The sequence below is a fragment of the Drosophila innubila genome (genome assembly GCF_004354385.1).
Source record: "Drosophila innubila isolate TH190305 chromosome 2R unlocalized genomic scaffold, UK_Dinn_1.0 1_C_2R, whole genome shotgun sequence".
NCBI lineage: Eukaryota > Metazoa > Arthropoda > Insecta > Diptera > Drosophilidae > Drosophila > Drosophila innubila.
Window position 1 is genome coordinate 12,370,470 of NW_022995374.1, and position 19,557 is coordinate 12,390,026.

General features: G+C 43.2%; 2 protein-coding genes across 2 annotated transcripts; one reads left to right on the top strand and one right to left on the bottom strand.

Annotated features, from left to right (window-relative positions):
* The first annotated feature begins 356 nt into the window (after positions 1-356).
* Positions 357-2,419, top strand: LOC117785075 (putative inorganic phosphate cotransporter). Its single transcript, XM_034622962.1, has 3 exons — positions 357-657; positions 725-1,953; positions 2,016-2,419. The coding sequence occupies exons 1-3, from the start codon at positions 597-599 to the stop codon at positions 2,205-2,207; spliced, it is 1,482 nt and encodes a 493-aa protein (XP_034478853.1). The 5' UTR covers positions 357-596; the 3' UTR covers positions 2,208-2,419.
* Positions 2,420-2,774: 355 nt separating this feature from the next.
* On the bottom strand, positions 2,775-8,149 carry LOC117785074 (mucin-5AC). The gene is made up of 4 exons (XM_034622961.1): positions 4,712-8,149; positions 4,478-4,648; positions 4,138-4,418; positions 2,775-4,077 (listed from the first exon to the last, which is right to left on the bottom strand). The coding sequence occupies exons 1-4, from the start codon at positions 8,147-8,149 to the stop codon at positions 3,237-3,239; spliced, it is 4,731 nt and encodes a 1,576-aa protein (XP_034478852.1). The 3' UTR covers positions 2,775-3,236.
* Positions 8,150-19,557: the final 11,408 nt, after the last annotated feature.

Consider the following 19,557-nt stretch of genomic DNA (forward strand, 5'->3'; position numbering starts at 1 on the left):
ACTTGACATCGGCGTTAAAATGATTTCAGTGTTAGTTCTTATACCCTAAGTATTATGTGTTTTTTATTTGTGCACTGCATCCGGAACTAAATTAGACCCAGAATCAAGGTCAGAGAAATTACATCTACTTCACAAGAGACACAGAGAAAGATCTGAGATTAATTTGCACATTCAATATTGCTAGCAGTTGCTTCGATTGCAGCAGCACACAGAATTGTGTACAAATAAACAAAATATCAATCAACAGTTTGAGTTTGAATATAACGCACACCATATCGATAGAAGCAGCTTTCGAGAGCAAACAAACTATCGCTGAGTAAACACAGCTGTTAGCTCTCAGCTGTTTGGCAATCGAGCTGTGTTTGCTGACCACTGCAAAGTAAAAACAAAAAGACAACAACGAACAACGAAAACGACAACAAAAACAAAGCGCAACGTAAGCAGAAGCGTTGGCGTTGGCGTCTCATTAAATTCAGCGTTGTTTTTTTTTCGCTGCACCACGAAATAATGATTAGACGCGGACTTAACGGCCACGAGAACACAACAACTGCGCAGCGGGAGCTGGAAGAACTCCTAGATTAATACGCACTAACAATATGGTTATCGGCTGCTCCGATTGCTGCAGTCGCACAGGCTATGACAGCATTGGCAATACAGGTAAATTGAGTGCTCTTTGTTTGTTATACTGTTATACGATCCATCTGATGGATTGATTCATTTGCAGGTCCTCGCTTTGGAGTGCGTCATCTGCAATGCATTTTGGTATTCTTTGGCCTGGCCGTCGCTTATGCCATGCGGGTGAATCTCTCGGTGGCCATTGTGGCCATGACGGATTCCAATAACACCAATGACAATTTCGACTGGAATGAGAGTGTCAAGTCGTATCTGCTGAGCAGCTTCTTCTGGGGCTATGTGGTTACCCAGGTGCCGGGTGGTTATCTATCGGCTATGTTTGGTGCCAAGTATATGTTGTTCTTTGGCGTGTTCATCTGTTCCTGCCTGGCGTTATTGACGCACTTTTGTGCCATCACTGGTGGCTGGAAGCTGCTGGTTGCGCTGCGTGCGGCACAAGGACTCTGTCAGGGCGTCATCTTTCCATCCACACATACATTCCTATCGAAGTGGTCGCCAGCGGAGGAGCGAGGACGTTTGGTCGGCTATTGTTATTCGGGATCCCAGTTTGGCACTGTGGTCATGTTGTCTGTAAGCGGTTATATTGCCTCCTCACCGCTTGGCTGGCCCAGCATATTCTACATCTCAGGATGCGCGGGCATTGTTTGGTCCGCTATCTGGTTGTTTCTCAGCGCCAGCACGCCAGCCCAGCATGCCACAATCACGCCCAGTGAGCGGCGTTATATTGAGACGTCGGGTCAGTTGCGCCGTGCCTCGGATGCGGGTCGAGAGGAGGAGGCACCACGTCTACGCACACCTTGGCGACGAATCCTGACTTCGCTGCCATTCCTGTCGCTCCTTCTGGCGCATTGTGCCAACAACTGGGGCTTCTGGACGCTGCTCACACAGATTCCCACATTCCTGAAGAGCGTGCTCAACATGGACATCAAGCACAATGGTCCACTGTCGGCGCTGCCCTACTTAGCCATGATAATCCTCACCTGCGGCTTCATCTGGCTATCGGATATGCTGAAGAATCGTGGCAGCCCCATCTCCCTGAACTTCTCCAGAAAGTTATTCAATTCACTAGGATTATGGCTGCCCATGTTGGCATTGATTGGTTTGGGATGCATCACCACTAAAGGGGCGAGTGCTAACCTGGTTGTTGGATTACTCACGTTGGCGGTGGCCACCAATGCGGCCAGTTACTTGGGCTTCCATGTGAACCATATGGATCTGTCGCCCAATTTCGCTGGGACCTTGATGGGCATCACAAACTGTGCGGCCAATGTGATGAGCATCTTGGCTCCCTTGATTGTGGGACTGATTGTAAGGAATGAGGTGAGTTCTCCACATCGAAAACCTTTCAGCTGACTAATCCCAATTCTCTCCTGCTTATGTAGAAAGACGCATCCCAGTGGCAGATTGTTTTCTTCTTCACCGCCCTTGTCTACTTCATTGGAAACTTTGTGTTCATCATCTTTGGACGCACAACTGTCCAGTCGTGGAACAGTCCCTCCAGCTCAACACAAACACGCACACCAGCTGCTGACGAGGATGAGGAGGCGGAACGGGCGCGTCTTATTGAATCCTAGAATGAAAGATCGAATTTAAAACTGATAGCGTGAGAGAGTCTGATAATGAAACTGATGTACCTAATGCACGGTATTAGATGGAATTGATTGTCGCTATTATAATGCTACTATTATATATAGAGTTATATATACATTTGAATATTATATAGATTTATTCATAGTTATACAACACAATATACAATTATTTATGTAATAATATGACAACGCGAAACTTTTAACTTTTTTTAACTGTTCTTCGTCATTTTGTCTTGATCCTTTTTCTAGAGAACTTTCCTTAATTTTTTCCTTCTTATTCACGCCCAATATGTTCAGTTCTTCGAGTGAACTCATTTTCTTCTTGGCTACTCTTCTAGGAACTGAAACCTCTAATCTAATTCTAAAAAAACTGATGACTGTTCCATCTTAAGCTAGGCAATAGGTAGAAATCGAACTCAGTTTTTGCAATTTGTGTTAGTTTAACGACTCTAATCATATAGTTACGGGACCACCATGATTGTAACTTTTTATTTCTTCGTATAATCAAAGTAGCCCGCATAAGATACATTTATTAATAAAAGACTGGAACCAGTAATGTATAACGATATCGATTCTTTATTTATTTGTTAGTTCTCATTATTTTATTGTACAAATCTTAGACTCACTAAGCGGTATTATTAATTAAGTTAATGCTAAACTAAACTGTTTACTATTTTAACTTGTAAATTTACTAAAAATTTTCGAAAGAATCGAATATTGAATAAGATTATTTAAGTGTATAGATTGTATTTGTATTTGTATTTGTATAACTCTCTTTCTCTACTCGCTTACTCTTTTAAACATATTCGTAGTTAAAGCTAAGTAATTACAAGCGGATACGGTAAGGGGATTGGGAGACGGGAAGGTGCTGAAACTGCTGTGCTGACGTTGCACAGAAATTTGGACACATCTCGCTGCCCCTTGGTATCGATGCCCTTATGTATTTACATGGAAGGGAAGAGGAGGGAGGAGGAAGGAGGGGTGTACGGGCTGTGGCTCTTGCTCCGCTGGAGCTCAGTGCAGCTTGTGATTGGCGGGCAGATCCTCGGAGCGTATGCATCGTCCTCGATAACAGATCTCCGTCTCGGAGGTAACTTTCGTTGAAGTGGACGTAGCATAGACCACATGCTCCATCAGATCCTTGTGGAAGTTGTCCTTGTCGGAAGGTGTTGCCACTGTTGTCGCTGCCAGGCCATCGTTCGACGCCTCCGTTGTGCTCTCTGTGGGCGTGGCCAACTTTGGGCGCTTGATGCTCGTGTACTCCTGACGCCGCTTGCCCACGGCGGCCAGAGCAGCTGTCACCGCCTCATCCTCGCTCTCATCGATGGCGAAGAGATCGTGGAGCTGCTGTCGCACCTCTGAGAAGATGCTGGGCTGCGTATCCAGATCATCTGCAGCTACATCCCCGTCCACATCCGCTGCCGTGTCCATGCGCCTTGTCGCACTGTCCTCACTCATCGCCAGGGTTGTGGCAAGCGTTGTGATATCGGCTGTCTTGGCGGTGGTCACCTCGTATTCCTCGGGGGTTGTCAGTGGTGCTGCTGTTGTGGTTATTGCCTCCGTTGTCTGTGCCTCGGTGGCTGGAGTCATTGGAGTCGTCGTCGTCGTCTTCTGGTCATCCTCTGTCTTCTCGCTGGCACTGTACAAGGAGTTGATGAGCTGCGGTCCCAGATTTTGGGATTCGGCAGTTTCAAAGTTCTCATTGTTGTCTGCACCACTCGAGAGTCGCGTCTTCTTCCACTTGCCCCGCCTATTGAGGCGACTCATGGTGCTGCTTGTGGGTGTCTCTGTGGCTAGCTCCTCGGGCGCCTTGCCCATCACCTCTTCCAGGAGCTCCGCAAAAGACTTTTCCGGTCTAAAAGTGGAATACGCACATGTAATTACACTTTCAAAGTATTTCATTGTTGGAACTTACTTCAAGTTGGGTGCCTTGAGGGCAGGTGTGGTGCGCTGTCCCGCTGATCCACCGAGATTGGCAGCTACGTTAAACTCGTAGGTTTCCGGTTGATCCGTTGGTCCAGCCGTAACAATGTCGGGCTCATTCTCGAAACTGTGGCTCTCTGTTTTGGTGGCATACTTGGGATTCAAAGGCTTGAAACTGTTCGTGTTGCTGTTGCCAGTCTCCGAGGCGGGTGACCATTGAGACTCCTGGCCTTCCAGCTGGAAGGGTTGCTTATAGCGACGTCTTGGTGTCTGCTGCAAGAGAAGACTGTTAATGGATACCAGATCTTGGGTTAAGGCGTTATCTCACTTACTTCCTTCTCTGGCTGCTCCTGATTGTAGCGACTCAGCTTGCGGAGATTCTGTCTCTGGGTCACGGGCTCCGATTCCTCTTCGGGGGCGGCTGTCGACGAGGCCGGATGCGACGGACGACGCTGACGCTGACGAACCTTGACCACACGACGGGGCGGAAGACGTGAGCGAATCTAGAGCGGTCAAGATTATATATATTACAGTAACTTAAGGATGTTAGGGACAGCTACACTTACGGAAGGTCGCTCCTCTGAGGGTGTCGTCGTGGTTACCGTAGGCTCCGTCGTTGTTGTGGTGCGTACCCTCGGATAGTTGCGACGTATGAAGGGAGAACGACGTGTGGTTGTTGTGACGGGCTCCTCGGTGGTTGTTCTCACTGTGGTTGTTGTTGTAGTCGTTGTGGTTGGCGGTGTGGTTGTTGCTAACGTGGTAAAAATTGGGCTGACTTCGTTGCGCACAAATGCCTCTGTGGGATTGAGATCCTCCTGGTTGGGGAAGTACCCAGGTCCATAGTTATCCTTGGAGAACTCGTTGTAGTGCTGGGCAATCTGCATGGGCTCCAGCAGATTCGCTGGATACACACTTTGATCGGCACTGTCGATGCTATTGCTGGGGGTAACCGTGTAGACCTGTTGCGTTTCCGACGCGGGTCCTTCAGTGTTGCCCACATCATAGGAGCTGGGGATGGCTGTGGGGCTGGTGGGACGTCTGGAAGCTGCCTTGAACACGGGATAGTTCTGCTTGAGGACATCACGTTGATATTCCAAGTCCTCATCCCCACTGGGCTTGCCATTCTTCGAGCCCTTGTGGTGCTTCTTGGGCTTTATCTTTAGGGACTGACGCTCCTCTGTCGTGGGCTGATAACGTATGCGATTTGGGTTACGCAGTAGAGGATTACGTACAGTTCCCGGACGACGTGTGGTGCTGACGGTCTCTTCCCCACCGCTATCTCCGCTCCCAGTGGCGGCTGCTGAGTTGACCCTCGTGCCGTAGGGACGACGTATGCGATGAGTCGGCAGTTTGGCATTGCTTTCCGACTCGGAGTAGGACACTGATGAGGTGGTCACCACCTTGGATGTTGCTGGTTTCCTTGTACGCAAAGCGGGACGACGAGTGGGCCGTGTTTCTGGCAGTGGCTCCGGCTCATTGAGTGGTGTCGTTGTCGCGGGAAGTTTGTCCTTCTCCTGCAGATTGTTGACCAGCCCGGGAATATCCGGAGTTAAGGCAGGCAACTCTGATGGTATGTGATAGGGATTCGGCTCGTACTCCACATTCGCACTATCGATGACCTCGTTCTGGTTGTAGCTCGGTCGGTGGTTCAGTGGTGCCTGTGCCTGCGGATCCACATTGTAGCCCACATCGGAGGTGGTTACGGGTACTGCTCCTGGTGTATAGATCGTCACTCGTTGCTTTGTCTTCTGTGTGGTTGGCTGCACCACATCAAAGTCTATGGAGGTGGGTGTGTATTGAACCTGCTCAAAGGGTGGATTCGTGGTTTGTGGACGCTGTCGGAAGGCATCCTGCTGGCGGAAGTATTGCTTCATGCGCTGCTCCTCCTCCACGGTGGTTGCCGTGGGCGGGCGTGTGGTGAGGCGTGGCAGTTGCTCCTCAACTTGTTGCTGTTGTGGTGCAGGGTCAAACTGGGGATAGAGCTGGCCATTGGAGCTGGGGAACTCTACCTGTGGACGGGAGCCGTACGTGAAGAGAGTTTGGGGCGTCGCTGTTGTCGATGTGGTTGACGAAGTTGTGGTGGAGGTGGAAGTGGAAGTGGAGCTGGATGTGGAAGTGGATGTTGCGGTTGGAGAGCTGGGTTTGCTGCTCAGGGACTTAAAGAAGTCATCACCGCCAATTTGATTGAGTGTGTCGAAGGGATTCTGAGTCTTAGCGGGAGCACGATAGACAGGCTGCTCAACGGGCACTTGCTGTGGACGCTTCTTCTTGTGCCGCTCCTGCTTGGCGGGCAACTTGGGTGGGCTGACCTCCTGAATGCCATCCTGGACATAGTAATAGCTGAACTTGTTACCCCGAGTGGGCGCTGGACTGGTGGTAACCCGTTGCGCCTGTGTCGATGTCTCGAAGGGATTGCGAGTGGTGCCTGGACGCTGTGAGCGGACAGGGTGAGATTGTGGTTGCTGTGGTTGCACCAGCTCCTGGATGGCAGCACTGTCCTTGGCACGATTAATCACTATGGAGCCCACATGTGGCTCGGGCAAAAGAATCTTGTTGAAGCCGTTGGGCGTGCGATAGCTGAGTGGTGCCACAAAGAAGGACACGTCGTTGAGGTCACGCGAGTGGGTCAGCTGTGACAAATAGGGCAGATCAAACTTGACATAGCCCTCGGGTATGGGCATGCCAGCGGGTCCGACAAAGATCTCTGGTGTCCGCTTCGTGGGTGCATCGATCACCGAGATGGTGTGGGCACTGCGCAGTGCGGTAACCACATCGGATTGGGTGGGTCGCGCATTGGGACGCAGCAGGAACATGGCCAATGGTGGCTGATGAGCCTTGGGCTTCGGCTTGGCCGTCGTGTATTGTGGCTGTACTTGCGCTTGCGCTTGCGGTTGTGGTTGCGGTTGTGGTTGTCCGAAACTCTGGAATATGTGCTGCGGTTGAGATGTGGTGCTGCTGGGACGTGTGGTGGTGCCGGAGCTGAAGAAGTCGCCGCCTCCGCTGGGATCGGGCGTGTAGAACTGATTGATCTGATACGGATTAACAGCGGGTAGCCCAGCATTGAGATTGAATTTGTTCACTTCAAAGTTGCTGCTTGATCCCAGGCTGGAGGAGGAGGAGGAGGAGGAGCCCTGCGGTTGTCTTTGTTGGTTATAGAGCGTGTCGTAGGGCACATAGAGCAGCTGCACCTCCTGCTGTGGATTACCCCCGGCGGATGACGCTGCTGCTCCAGCAGAAGCTGATGCTTTGTTCAAGCCAAACACAGTTTCCGGCTCGGGATCCACTGGAAAGACTTGAGGCGTAACACTCTGCAGGGATGCCTGTGTGGGCAAGGGCTTGCCATGGTTCTTAATCGACAACGTGTCCTGAATATAGTTCTGTTGGTGCAATGGTTTGCTCAAGGCCTGGCCAAATGGTTTCTGCGGCAGCGTTTGGAACTCGGAGAACTGTTGAGGCTGCTGGCCAAAGAGCGAGGGGGGCGTGAAGATGGAGGAAGGTGCAACGCCGCCTGAGCCAAAGGAATGCTGAATCTGATAGCCAGTCTGCAGCGTGGGCGGAGACTGAGCGTGTCCAGCCTCATTGTGGAAGGGCATCTCGAACTTGAAGAACGACTGCGAGGTGGGCTCCTGTGAGCCACCGCTCTTCAGTGGTGGCGGTGGTCCCTGGTGGCGCAGTGGCAACGCCTGTGGTGCGCCATTTGGAAAACGCTGGAACTGATACGGATAATCGAACTGCGAGCCCGTCGGCTTGCTGAGATCCCCGAAGCGTGCACTGGGCGGAAAGGATTGCGAGTAGGTCAAAACCCGTCCATTGCCAGACCGATCCTTGCCGCTCTCATCCAGCGGCTGTGCCAAAGGCACCCAATCCAACGAATCCACATCGGATGCACCCACAGATTCCAGCTGTCTCGACCATTTGGCTGAGGATTCCTGTTGCGTCTGCGCTAAGGAAGTTGTGGCCAAGAGGCCCAACCACACGGCGATTAGTTGCATGCGTCGCGTCATAGCTTAAATGCCTGTAAAATCAGAAAAACATAAAAAAGTCAATTTCGAGAATAATAAATATAATTATTCTTGTTTAGCTATTTTAAGACAGTCTAAATTTTGCGTATTACTTTCGAAACTACTTAACTTTACTAAGCCATAGATATATCTATTTATTAAATCATTTTCAGATATTTTAGATTTTATGTATTTGTCTTGGAAATATTTAAATTTTTAACGAAAAACTTCGGAATAATTTGAAGAAAAAATGTAGGATTTTTTTTATATTTAAAATTTTTTTCTGCATATTTAGAGGCTTTACATTTAAGTTATGAGCTTTTATGAGATATCTTTTATAATCTTCCTTATCACTTGAAAAATGTATTTTAGTGGAATACATACATATAAATATAATAGCTATCTTTAAGAGATTTCTTTCTTAGTAACCGCTTAAAATATGTATCTTTTAAATAAAAGCTACATAAATTTTAGTGAATGATTTATAGCTGCACAAAATATTATTAATTTTGCTTAAGAACTGCATAAGTGCTGATCTCAGAACGAACTAAAGACACGTGTGCTTAGAAGGCCAATCTACGAGTATTCTAGGGTGGAAATTATAAACCTGTTGCCTGGTGAAAGGTTGTACTAATCTGCCAACTGTGGATTGTCGGTCTTGGACTTGGCCAAATGAAGCGGGTTTGTCCAGCTGCAAGTGGTGCAAATAACTGGCCAGCTAACGGTCCATAAATGCCACAAAATTGCCATAATCGCAGCAGTTGCAGCCACTTTTGATCATGGCCAGAGTTGCCATTATAATCAAATGATCAATAATATCAAATCATAATAGAAAAGACTGAAGATTGAGGAGAGTTTGAGGGGGGGAGGGAAAACACGTTGACCGTTGAACTGTGCATTGATTTCCTTATTGTTGAATGATTTTGCATATGAAAATTGAATATCTTTGTCTGGGCAAGTTAATTGCATCATCATTAACAAGGGGCAGACACACGGATACACAGATGCACACATACACAAAACGAAAGTCAACTGACCAGCACTGAGGATGACTGGATGGATGAATGCAACAACAACAAAAACAACAACAACAACAACTGATCAGCTAACTGGATAACTGCAGCTCTGATCACTTTCGTTTTCACTTTTCCACTGAATTAAATGTGCACATGACTCTCCGTCTGAGTGTGTGTGAGTGCGTGTGTGTGTGTGTGTGTGTGTGCTGTTATTGTTACCGTTGTTGTGAAATGCGCAGTGCACATGCTTATAACGGATGCCGGGCCCAGACAAGCGAGCTGACCACAGATCTTGGCCCCAAAGCAAACCTGGCCACATTAAATGGGTTAAACGAAAGCAAAAGCTGCAAAAAAAATAATGCGAAATAGCGTAACAAAGGCTAAAAACGGAACTCGAGACGCCAGAGGCAGAGGCAGATCAGGAGTCGAAGAGAGAGAGGGAGAGAGAGAGAGAGAGAGGGAGACAGACAGAGTCTACAGCAGGTGGCACAGTGAAAGAAGAAAGTTCATTGAGTTGTGCAGCAGAAAGAGAGACAGATAGAAAGAGAGAGAGAGAGAGAGAGAGAGAGATGTAGCATTAGGGTAGAGGGAGCAAGCACAGCAAATAATAGAAATTAGACAAACTTGCGGTCAGTTTTGGTTAAGGAGGGTAGTCAAACTCGTTGTCACACCCGACTGACTGCCAACAGAGTAACAAAGCTGCACTTGAAATATGATGTAGCTGCACTTAAACTGTATCTGTATCTTTGTATCTGTAGCTGCACCTTTCAACGAAAGTGAAATGTGACGTTGCCCTGTCGTAACTCTTGGTCTGCCCTCAAAAAGTGCATTTCCCTTTCATTATAGCACACATCTGGCAATCTTGAAGAAAGTTCCAACTTGTTTTTTTAGCCTTGAATTAATTGCATCTACTTGTTGGCCAGGTTAACGGTGCTGCGCTGCGCTTGGCCAATCGCCAGCCGGATATACAATGACCATAGGCCAACATTTTGGGCATGCTCCAAAAACCTAAGCGGCTTACGAATCCGTTCCACATGTAAGATCTCTATTAAAATCAACTACCTGCCACAATTCATTTGCGTCGCAATAACAAATTTTCAATTTGTGGCATTGACATTGCTTCATAAGCTCTGTGTATGTGGGTGTGTGTGTGTGTGTGTGCTGATTACTTGGGTGTGTTCAATTGTCTCAGACACGCCCACACACACAGGCTGAGCATGACCACAGCCAGGGTTGGGCTCAAAGCGAACTTACCATAAACAGCGGCAACAACAATGTACAAATGGAGATTTGTTGACTGTTTCTACTGCCTCTTCTTCTTGCTTTATTTTGGGAAACTGCAAAGACAAAAAAAATATGCAAATAATGTTAATTAACATTACAAAATAATTGGCAAGTAATGAGACAAGCAAAATATTTCTTAAAAATAACTAATTTATTAAATAAAAATTCAAAATAATTAATTTATCGTTAAAAATAACTATTTATTCATTAAGCATCTCTTACTCTTCTTATTTATTTTCTTTTTCAATTATTCTGATTTTCACTGCATTATAATAAATATTAATTTAAATCTAAATTTATTGTCGAAGGTTCCTATAATTTTTTATAAGGAAATGCAACTGAATAATATATTTAATTTCATAAGTGGTTTAATGAATTCAAAGTTACTGACAGAAATATGGAAATAAATGTTAATAAATGTTATTTTATGCTAATTTCCTTGGCAAACTTTGTACATTTCTTGCTGATTGCTTTTTGAAAAATTTACCAAGTATATAAAATAACAGAAGTACTTTTGAGCTTTAGTTAGAGTATTAGTATGTAAATATATTAAATAATGATGGACATGAACGGTTAATGTACTTTAAGTAGTTAAGTAAAGCCCTCTCCCTGTTGTTGTCATGTTGTAATGCCACAAACAATACTTATGAAAACAGCTACAAAACTAACAACTTTAAATACAAATAGAAACACAAACTAAAGTCAAGTTTTTAATTGCATTTTGGGCCGCAAATCAACGCCTCGTTGTTTTGTCTTGTTGTGTACCACGCTTTGTTGGCTTCAACACCAACTGGGACTTGCTTTGGGTGTGGAGGCAGCTAAGATACTTGAATTTTAGATACAGATACATTGCCCCAAAGTGCAGCAGCAACAGCAACTAGCTGAAATTATCAGAGCAAATCGCACACGCACTGCGCCTTGGAGGCTGCATGGCAACATTTTCAACATTTGTTACATTTGGCAATGCTCTAAAAATATGCCTCGCATTTGACCCAAGTGCCTAATTTATGAGTCAAGCGAGTTGGCAATTTTATGTTACCAATTGCCAAACTGACGATCGGGCTAATTGAAACACAACGCAACAGAAACAAGTTTGCATTTTAATGAAGTTTTCCCATTCGGTTTGCACAATTCGTCGGCGTATTAAGTATACGTCAAGTCACACGTGTGACTGAACCAACTAAGTTGTCTAACTAACTATTATGTCTCTTAGTCATTAAGTATCTCAGTCGTTACACATTCCGCTTCACGTTGATCAAAGATATTTATTATTTTTTTCCCAAAACAATCTGAAATTTACAATTCGCAATCTTTGGCTGACTTTTTGGCCAATTACTCAGGCGGAGTTGTCTCAAAGTTTTTAGAGTATTCAAATTTATGGCAATATTATTGGGCCTTTCGACTGTCAGGCCAAAAGGGGCAACGACAAGCCAAAATTTATGCACCGCCCGAGAGTCGAATGCCATTGAACTCCAATGAAAACGAAAGCGACAATGAAATGCATTTTATAGCATTACGAAAAAAACAAAAAATAAATTACTGGCCACTGCCCCAACTCCCAACTCAAAAGTCCCAAACAGGCGGCAGCTTGTTTGCCTGCCGGAAAAATGCAATGCATTTTCAATTTGTTAGCTTGTGATTGAGGGAGGCGTGTTCATGCCATGGTTGAAGGCTGCCCAATTTGGGCGCCAAAAAGTTATGTTTCTTGATTATTTTTCAGACTAATTCCTCAAATTTTATGCCGCGACGCACACCAGAAACGTGAAATGCTTCAAATTATTAAACGAAATGTAAATTTCACGCAGCTCGAGGTAAACTTTCATTTTTGTTTGCTTTCCAAATGAGCCAAACACCTGCTCAGAAACCAAAATATGAGTCGCCTCGTTAGGCAGCCGTTTCAGACATTTGCGTAACCTCAAGAATTTATGGGCCAAGCATTTCCATTAACAATGTATTATCTAAGCATTTAGAAAGTCTATTAAGTATTACAATTCTATAAAGCTTACATAAGCTGAATTCAAGTCTGCTAAGAATTTTAATATTGATTATTTGAGCTGATTTAATGCGGGAAATATTTTTTTAAAATTCTTTAAAAGTTATTGCAATACTTATTCAAATTCACAATTCAACAAATAACCATATAAATTTACTTGTTTAAGACACTTTTTTTAAAACAACTGTCTTATATTTATCATCACTTCCACATGATTCCTGAGACGCATCAATATATGTGCATAATAACATAAATAATGATGATAATAATAATAATAAATTATAGCTGCCATTAACTACACATAAAATTAATTTAAATAAAATTGATATCAATCATTGCGATGATCGTGACGTCTGAAATTCGAAATTTCATTTGTTGAGTCACTCGAGAGCTTTGCATTTGAAAGCGAAAGTGTTTTGGGCGTAAGCGGAAAGTGCGTGCTAACATGTCTTCAACTCAGTTGCAACCCTCTCTGTCACTCCCCCCTCTCTCTATGTGTCTCTGTCTCTCCACAAACGGTATGAAACATGCTCGATTGACCACGAAATGCGCAAAATGTTTGTGCAAAAATGTTTTGTAGCAACAAATCGTATCGATAAATATAATTTGCATTGCACAATCCAAGTCAAAGCGGATGTTTTTGCTGTTAATGGACAAAGTTTACAGTTACATTTTGTAAAAATGGTTGAGATTGGTAAATTGTTAAATTGTTTTTAAAGGGGTTTTTATCAGCGACTGATTGATTTCACAGCGAGTTGCGTAAAGATGCGCAACGTTAATTACCTTCAGCTCGGCGTTTTGGCTTGTTTGTTGCCAAAGAGGCCCAAAACAATGTGACAATTGCAACAGCACAGCAGCAGTGGCAGTGGCAATTGTGAGCCAAGTCAAGTGGAGCATTCAGTTGAACTGATGAAAGCAAAAGTTGCAATGAAAATGTGTTTCAGTGTGTGTGAGTGTGTTTGTGTGTGTGTGTGCTGTTGTCGTGCATTATTCTGTTGCCTTATGCAATGGCTGCTCAGGTCACAAATCTGAATACTCGTAAACTGCTGCATTTAGATACGATTTAGATTCAGATGCACATTAGCAATCAATCCACATCCCGCCGACGGACGCTGGCCACGAAGTGTGACTGTGAGAAAATATTGCAGGGGCAAAAAAATAAAAAACAAGTCAGCAACAACAACTTGTTTGTCTGGCCCAGAGGCACAGATACAACTTGGCTAGAGTCAAGTCTAGAAACTAAATTGGCCGAGATGCTGTGACTAATCAACTGTCGATCTGTCGGTCGGTCGAATCGGTTTTAAATGCACCGCTGGGGGCAACTGCAACTTCAACTGCAACTGCAACTGTGACGGCAGCAACGGCAAATCACGATTTATGCTCTGCGGCAACAACAATTACAAAAATACAACCGCTGGGCATTTGTTGTTGGTTTGTTTGCTTATGGCGCGACAATTGAATTTATTTTGATGTTTGATCTGTGCGGTATTTACTTGGTATATTTAGTATATACCAACACCAAGCGATGCGTCAATATTTAAGTCGATTGACTGATGTCTTAACTTGGTTTGTGATGTAATTTGTCACTATGAGCTGGCAAGTTTGTGCTCTAAGTCTTTTGTTTTAGACGCAGAGTTGTGTGTTGTATGATCATTTGAAATGAGTGAAGGTACTTAAAAAAGTAGCAAATGAAGTAGCATAATGAAAGACGTGCTTATCAAGCTTGTATCTTAAGTCTTTTGTTTTAGAGTTAGAGCTAAGAGTTGAATAATGTGCTTATGGTGTTACGAAGAGTATGGAGATGATCTGACAAGCTGAAAGTGTTCTTTGTGCTCAACAAGTTTCTGCCTTAAGTCATTTGATTTGAAGATTGAAGCCTGTGCCTTAAATCTTTGGATTTCAAAGAGTAGCCATGGCTATGAATATTCGACTGACTAAAAAGCAAATTATGAAGAAGCAGGAAGGAGGATAGACAAAAGATTGACTTACTAAGTTTTAGTCTTAAGTCTTTTGTTTAAGCATTGAAGAGCACAGAAACATAAATGAAGAGATAGCATATCTCATTTCACATAAAAAATATTGTACTAAAAGATATCAAATCAAGCTATGAATGAATATGAATATTTTTGTGAATATGGGAAAGCGGGTTGACTGTCACCCCATCAAATTTTAATAAGTATCTTTTACACTAATTATAATATTGTATAAGCGTTAATTTAAGAAAAATAATGCGGAAGATGGCAGTTAAAGTTTGAATGTTAAACGAACATAATAACAACCAGGGTGTAAAAAATATTTGAAATACCCTGCAGAGAGTGATTCAAATTGCCATTTAAAAACAAACAATGAACAATTCAAGTAAATGGTCAGATTAAATGGCGACTGTTTGCGGCTGTCCAAGTCTGGCAAAGACCACACGAATCGACCACGATGGGCACGTGCAGAGGAGTAGCTTCTGGCATTGGGTAATGGGCAACGGTTAAGGTCTGTGGCTGGGACTATTGTTGGAGCTGGGGTTCGTGCTATGCGAAGGTATTTGCACGTTTCACTTTCGTTTGGAAACTCGACAAATGAAATGCGGCACGCGCCATGCTGGGAATGGGACAAGGGCAGTCATGGGAGCTGGACAAGGGCAGGAGCAGGAGGGTTATGGCTTTGCACAGTGGCTGTCAATAAATGTGATGAAGAGACAAATAAACTCATCAAGCGCCACACATAAAATGTATATAATAATAAAGAAAAAGTGAGTCTGATTTTGTCAGTTTGTTTTCTTGACACTTTCGCGACTTTGTTGTTGCTGTTGCTGTTGTTGTTATTTTTTTTTATTGGCATTGGCCAACGCGTCGGATACGTGATTTCGGCCACTGCCAAAGGCTAAAAATGTTGCCTGCGTTTATTGTAATTAGAAAGTATTTAATTTCCAAAACGTCGCCACAAACAAAGAGAAAAAAGGCAGAAAAAGTAAATACGTTAAGTAAAAAATAAAAATAAATGCCATATAAATATGTAAGTAAACAAATATAGTGTACAAATAAAATGTGAGGCAGTTTCGCTTTTTTCAGTGTTTTTTTTTTTGCTGCTTGAGCGGTGCAGGTAAAAGCCAAAATGACAAGAAATGCGGCACATTAGTTTCGTTATGGGCATGCCACACACATTGCTAGATGGATAGTTGGCCATGTTGATAGTTGGCCCATTGAAAGCGAAAATAAGTTGCCATCGCCTCGTTTGTCATTCGAGTGTGGACAGCCCCCCTCCCCTCTCGCTTTATGTAAATTGACAGATATACTATACATGACTTTTCTCTCTCACTTTTCCCCGAAAATTTCACTCTAGTGAAACTTGGGTTAGCCCACAAAGAATGGACCATTTGACCAACTGATGTCTATCTTTATGACGCTTTGTGTCATCGAGTCGTTAGGGATCAAATGGACAACTAGACGACTGTTGGACTCACAATCTGTTCATAAATCTGTATACGTTATTGACGGACTGACAAACGAAAATTGCATGCTGAAGATGAAAACAAAATATACAGATTTCCAAATAATTAGAGCATGAAAAAAAACAGCAAAGCAAAAAAAAAACTGAGAGAAGAGGCGATCGAGTGTATATGTATATGTATTGAAGCTGATCAATTTCTATTTGCCTTTTTTGGCAGCTTCCTCTGCTGTGGCAGCTGTGGCAGCTTACTTACCGCTTTAGCTCAAATTGTTGCAAGTGGGCAGCGGCTTATGCTTCTCTCTTTCACCGCTTTGGCTCAATTAATGTTTTAATTTTGTTTAATTTGCGGAATTAGCAGCCGACGCGTCAGACGGCGCGACGGGGTCGAGAAATCTGTTGCCAATAAGCGGTGCAACGAACGCGTTCAACAAAAATTTCACTAGCTATGATTTCTTCTTCTTCTCTCTTTCTTTATGTATGTATTTACTTGTATGTATCTTCCACTTGAAGGCACTACAACAACAATGGTAACAACAATAAATAAGAGAGCAGATCTCTCGATCAGGAAGCACACGCACTTTCAATCTGCAACACACACACACACAAGCTTGGCAGCACTGTGCACTAGATACAGTTATAGTTACAGTTGGAATTATAGTCACAAATACGAGTTACAGTTTATAGCTTGAAATTTGCCGGAGCTGACGCGTCTGCATCGTTGGAGTGCCGTTAACAGACTGAAGAAATGAAAAGCGTCTGTGGCCAAAAGTAAGTAAGAGTGGTTTTGGTTTGTGGTTTGGTTTTCTTCAGCGCGACAACGACAACGCCAACGGCAACATCAACGGCAACAGCAACGGCAAACAGCGCTGCCAGCTGCGACGCCAGCGTTGGCGTCGCAAGCGTCTAAAGTGGCTTTTAAAATTTGTAGCTGCAGCTTTTGGTCTGACCACAGAAAATATAAAAAAACTGTAGCAATAGTCGCGCACATGTGGTTAACAGCGACTATTGTTGCTGCCTGCTGCATTTGGTTGTTTGCTGGCAAACAAAAGACTTAGGCAACGAACTGCATGTGTACGGTACGTTCTGGCGATGAGCTACAACCACAGGCATTTTATGTTTACCTCAAATGCAAATTAGTCCAATGCAATAAATATCTGAGTCTCCATCTCCTTCTCAATCTTTGTCTCATTTTGAATTTTGCAATTGTCGCAGCGTCGCTGTTATTTTTTTTTTTGCACTGAGAAATCGATTAGTTGCAATCATTTTTGAGCTCAATTGCAGTTTTGCAGCGCATGAATCATGTGCCAAGAGTGCCGCCTAATGTACCGCCCCTCAACTCGTGGATCTACAGTATATCTATATATTGACTCATTGCCATTCCATAGATCCGTATATCAAGCTTTAATTGGCTTTAACTGGCATGTGGTACTTGCACTCAAGGTCGCCCACGCTTTTGACTCCATTCTGTTACATGAATTCCATTGTGCGCGAGTCTTTGATTAAGTTGTTCAGTATTGTATGTGTTTTTGTCGGACCCTTGACGAGCACAAACATAAATTTATCAGGGTAAAGTGACGGAGATTTAATTTAAAATACCTTTTGTTAAGAATTAATCTCAAAATGTTATAAAAAGAGGCAAAAATAAAATTGTAATTGTTAATTTAGCAAATAAATATACCTTTTCATATACCTACATGAAATGATTGAAAAAAAATACGATAGTTTTTAATTAAAGTATTAATTAGTCACTGAACTAACTGCAACTTTAATTAATGCAATATATGATATACAATGTTTAATCTACGTTCTTGAAGTAGATAAAATATAACACAACAAAATACATAAAAATAAAGTAAAAAAATATTTCTTTATTAAAAATAAATCAAATGAAATGAATAGCATAGGAAGAGTTATAGATAGATAATTATATTTATTATAAATGAGAACGAATTCCGTATTTATTTTAAATAATGTGTAGCATAGCAAAACAAAGATTCTATACAATAAATAAACATTTCTGGCGTTCTACAGATTAAATCGATGTTACTTATACGCAGTGTGTGCCTAGTTTTTACAACCTTCATTGCTGACTTGTTATCGTTTCTTTGTCTTGTCAAGAATTGGCCTTAAACGTTTTTGGCGTTATGTGTTATTTTCAGAAGATTTTCTATACGTAATTAAAAAATTCTCAGACTCGACTTCCGCTCGAAGGTAGCTGCAATTGTTATGTCTGAGACTTTTATGGATCGTGGAAATTAAGTTAATTAGCATATAGTACAGATACCAATAGACGGGTCTGTGTATGCAAATTGGCCAAATTGTGAACATTAGGAGAGCCTAACGGGTAAAGTTGTCTCTCAACTGACAACTTTGAAACCTGTCAAGAAAATGTGCAAAGTAAAAGTGCATTGCCATCATCGGCAACGACTTGGGTTGAGTTATGGGTGGTGCCAAGAGGATGGTTGTCACTTTCCAGCAATAAGTTATGCGTTATGCAGGTGATTAATTTTTTGAGGCTATAGACATGATCTACAGGTCTCTGTGGGCATTCAACCGTTAAGGCACTTCCGTTGCTTGGATCCATTGTATAGAAACAGAACCAAGCACTTTCATTTCTTAGCTCAACTGAGAATCAATCGTAGACAGCAATTACAGCCAATTGTGGGGCATTAGTTGACCTTTTCACAGGTGTTTTTTAGTCGTCTGGCAGGTCTCCGTTTTCTGTTTTCCAGTGCTAAACAAGTTCCCGGCTCATACGCCCAAGGCGATGCCTTAGTCCAAATGCCACAGTAACAATGAGTTCAACAACAACTTCAAGTGCCGTGACAAATCGACCTTCAGCCTTGCTTAAGTATTTATGTGTGTGTTGTTGCTGTTACTGTTTTCCCAAGCTGCGCAGTTTTTCCAAACGTATGCGGAAAAGATTAACGATATTTGCATAGTATAAAAGTCAATTTTTTGGCCAAATTTTCCCACCAGCCAAAAAAAAAATACCTTACTTAATTGAATAATGTGTCGCAGTTTTGTTAAAATATTTAAATTTCTTGCAGAATTTTAGTTCACGTTTAAGCAAGTCTATAGCGCCGTAGGACACGAAGTGCTGATGCAACATGCCACATTAAATCGGGCGTGCATTATGCAATGGAACTTGCCCCAACAGATTTGGCTCAGGAGACGCATCGACGCATCGAGAGACATTGCGAGTGTTGTCAGTAAAATTTCTACTTTTTTTTTTGGTGTATGAAACTAAAACAACTTTTTTGTCGTTGTTTTTGTCGTTGTAGTTGTCGTTTTCCTCCCCCTCCGGCTGGTGCCAAAAATGCCTGGGGATCGCCATATACGTACTCGTATATGGGACTCTTGAAACACTTCCTGCTGCTGTTGCTGCTGTGGCGCGTTGGTCAAATGTGGTTGAAATCTGCTCGTAAACTGGATTACGATTACAAGTGCGCCCCAGAGACGCCACACAAGGCACCACACGAGGCACCACATGGCAGCAGTTTCGCTGGTTGCCTTCCTTCCTTATTATTTCAGATTTGGGTTAACTAAATATTTATTTACCTCTTTAATTATTATACTCTAGCCAAGAGTACGCTTCGCTCAAGCGATTGCTGTGTAACAGGCTATAAATTTAATTCCATTTTTAATATTTTGATATACATTTTTAAAGGCTTTAA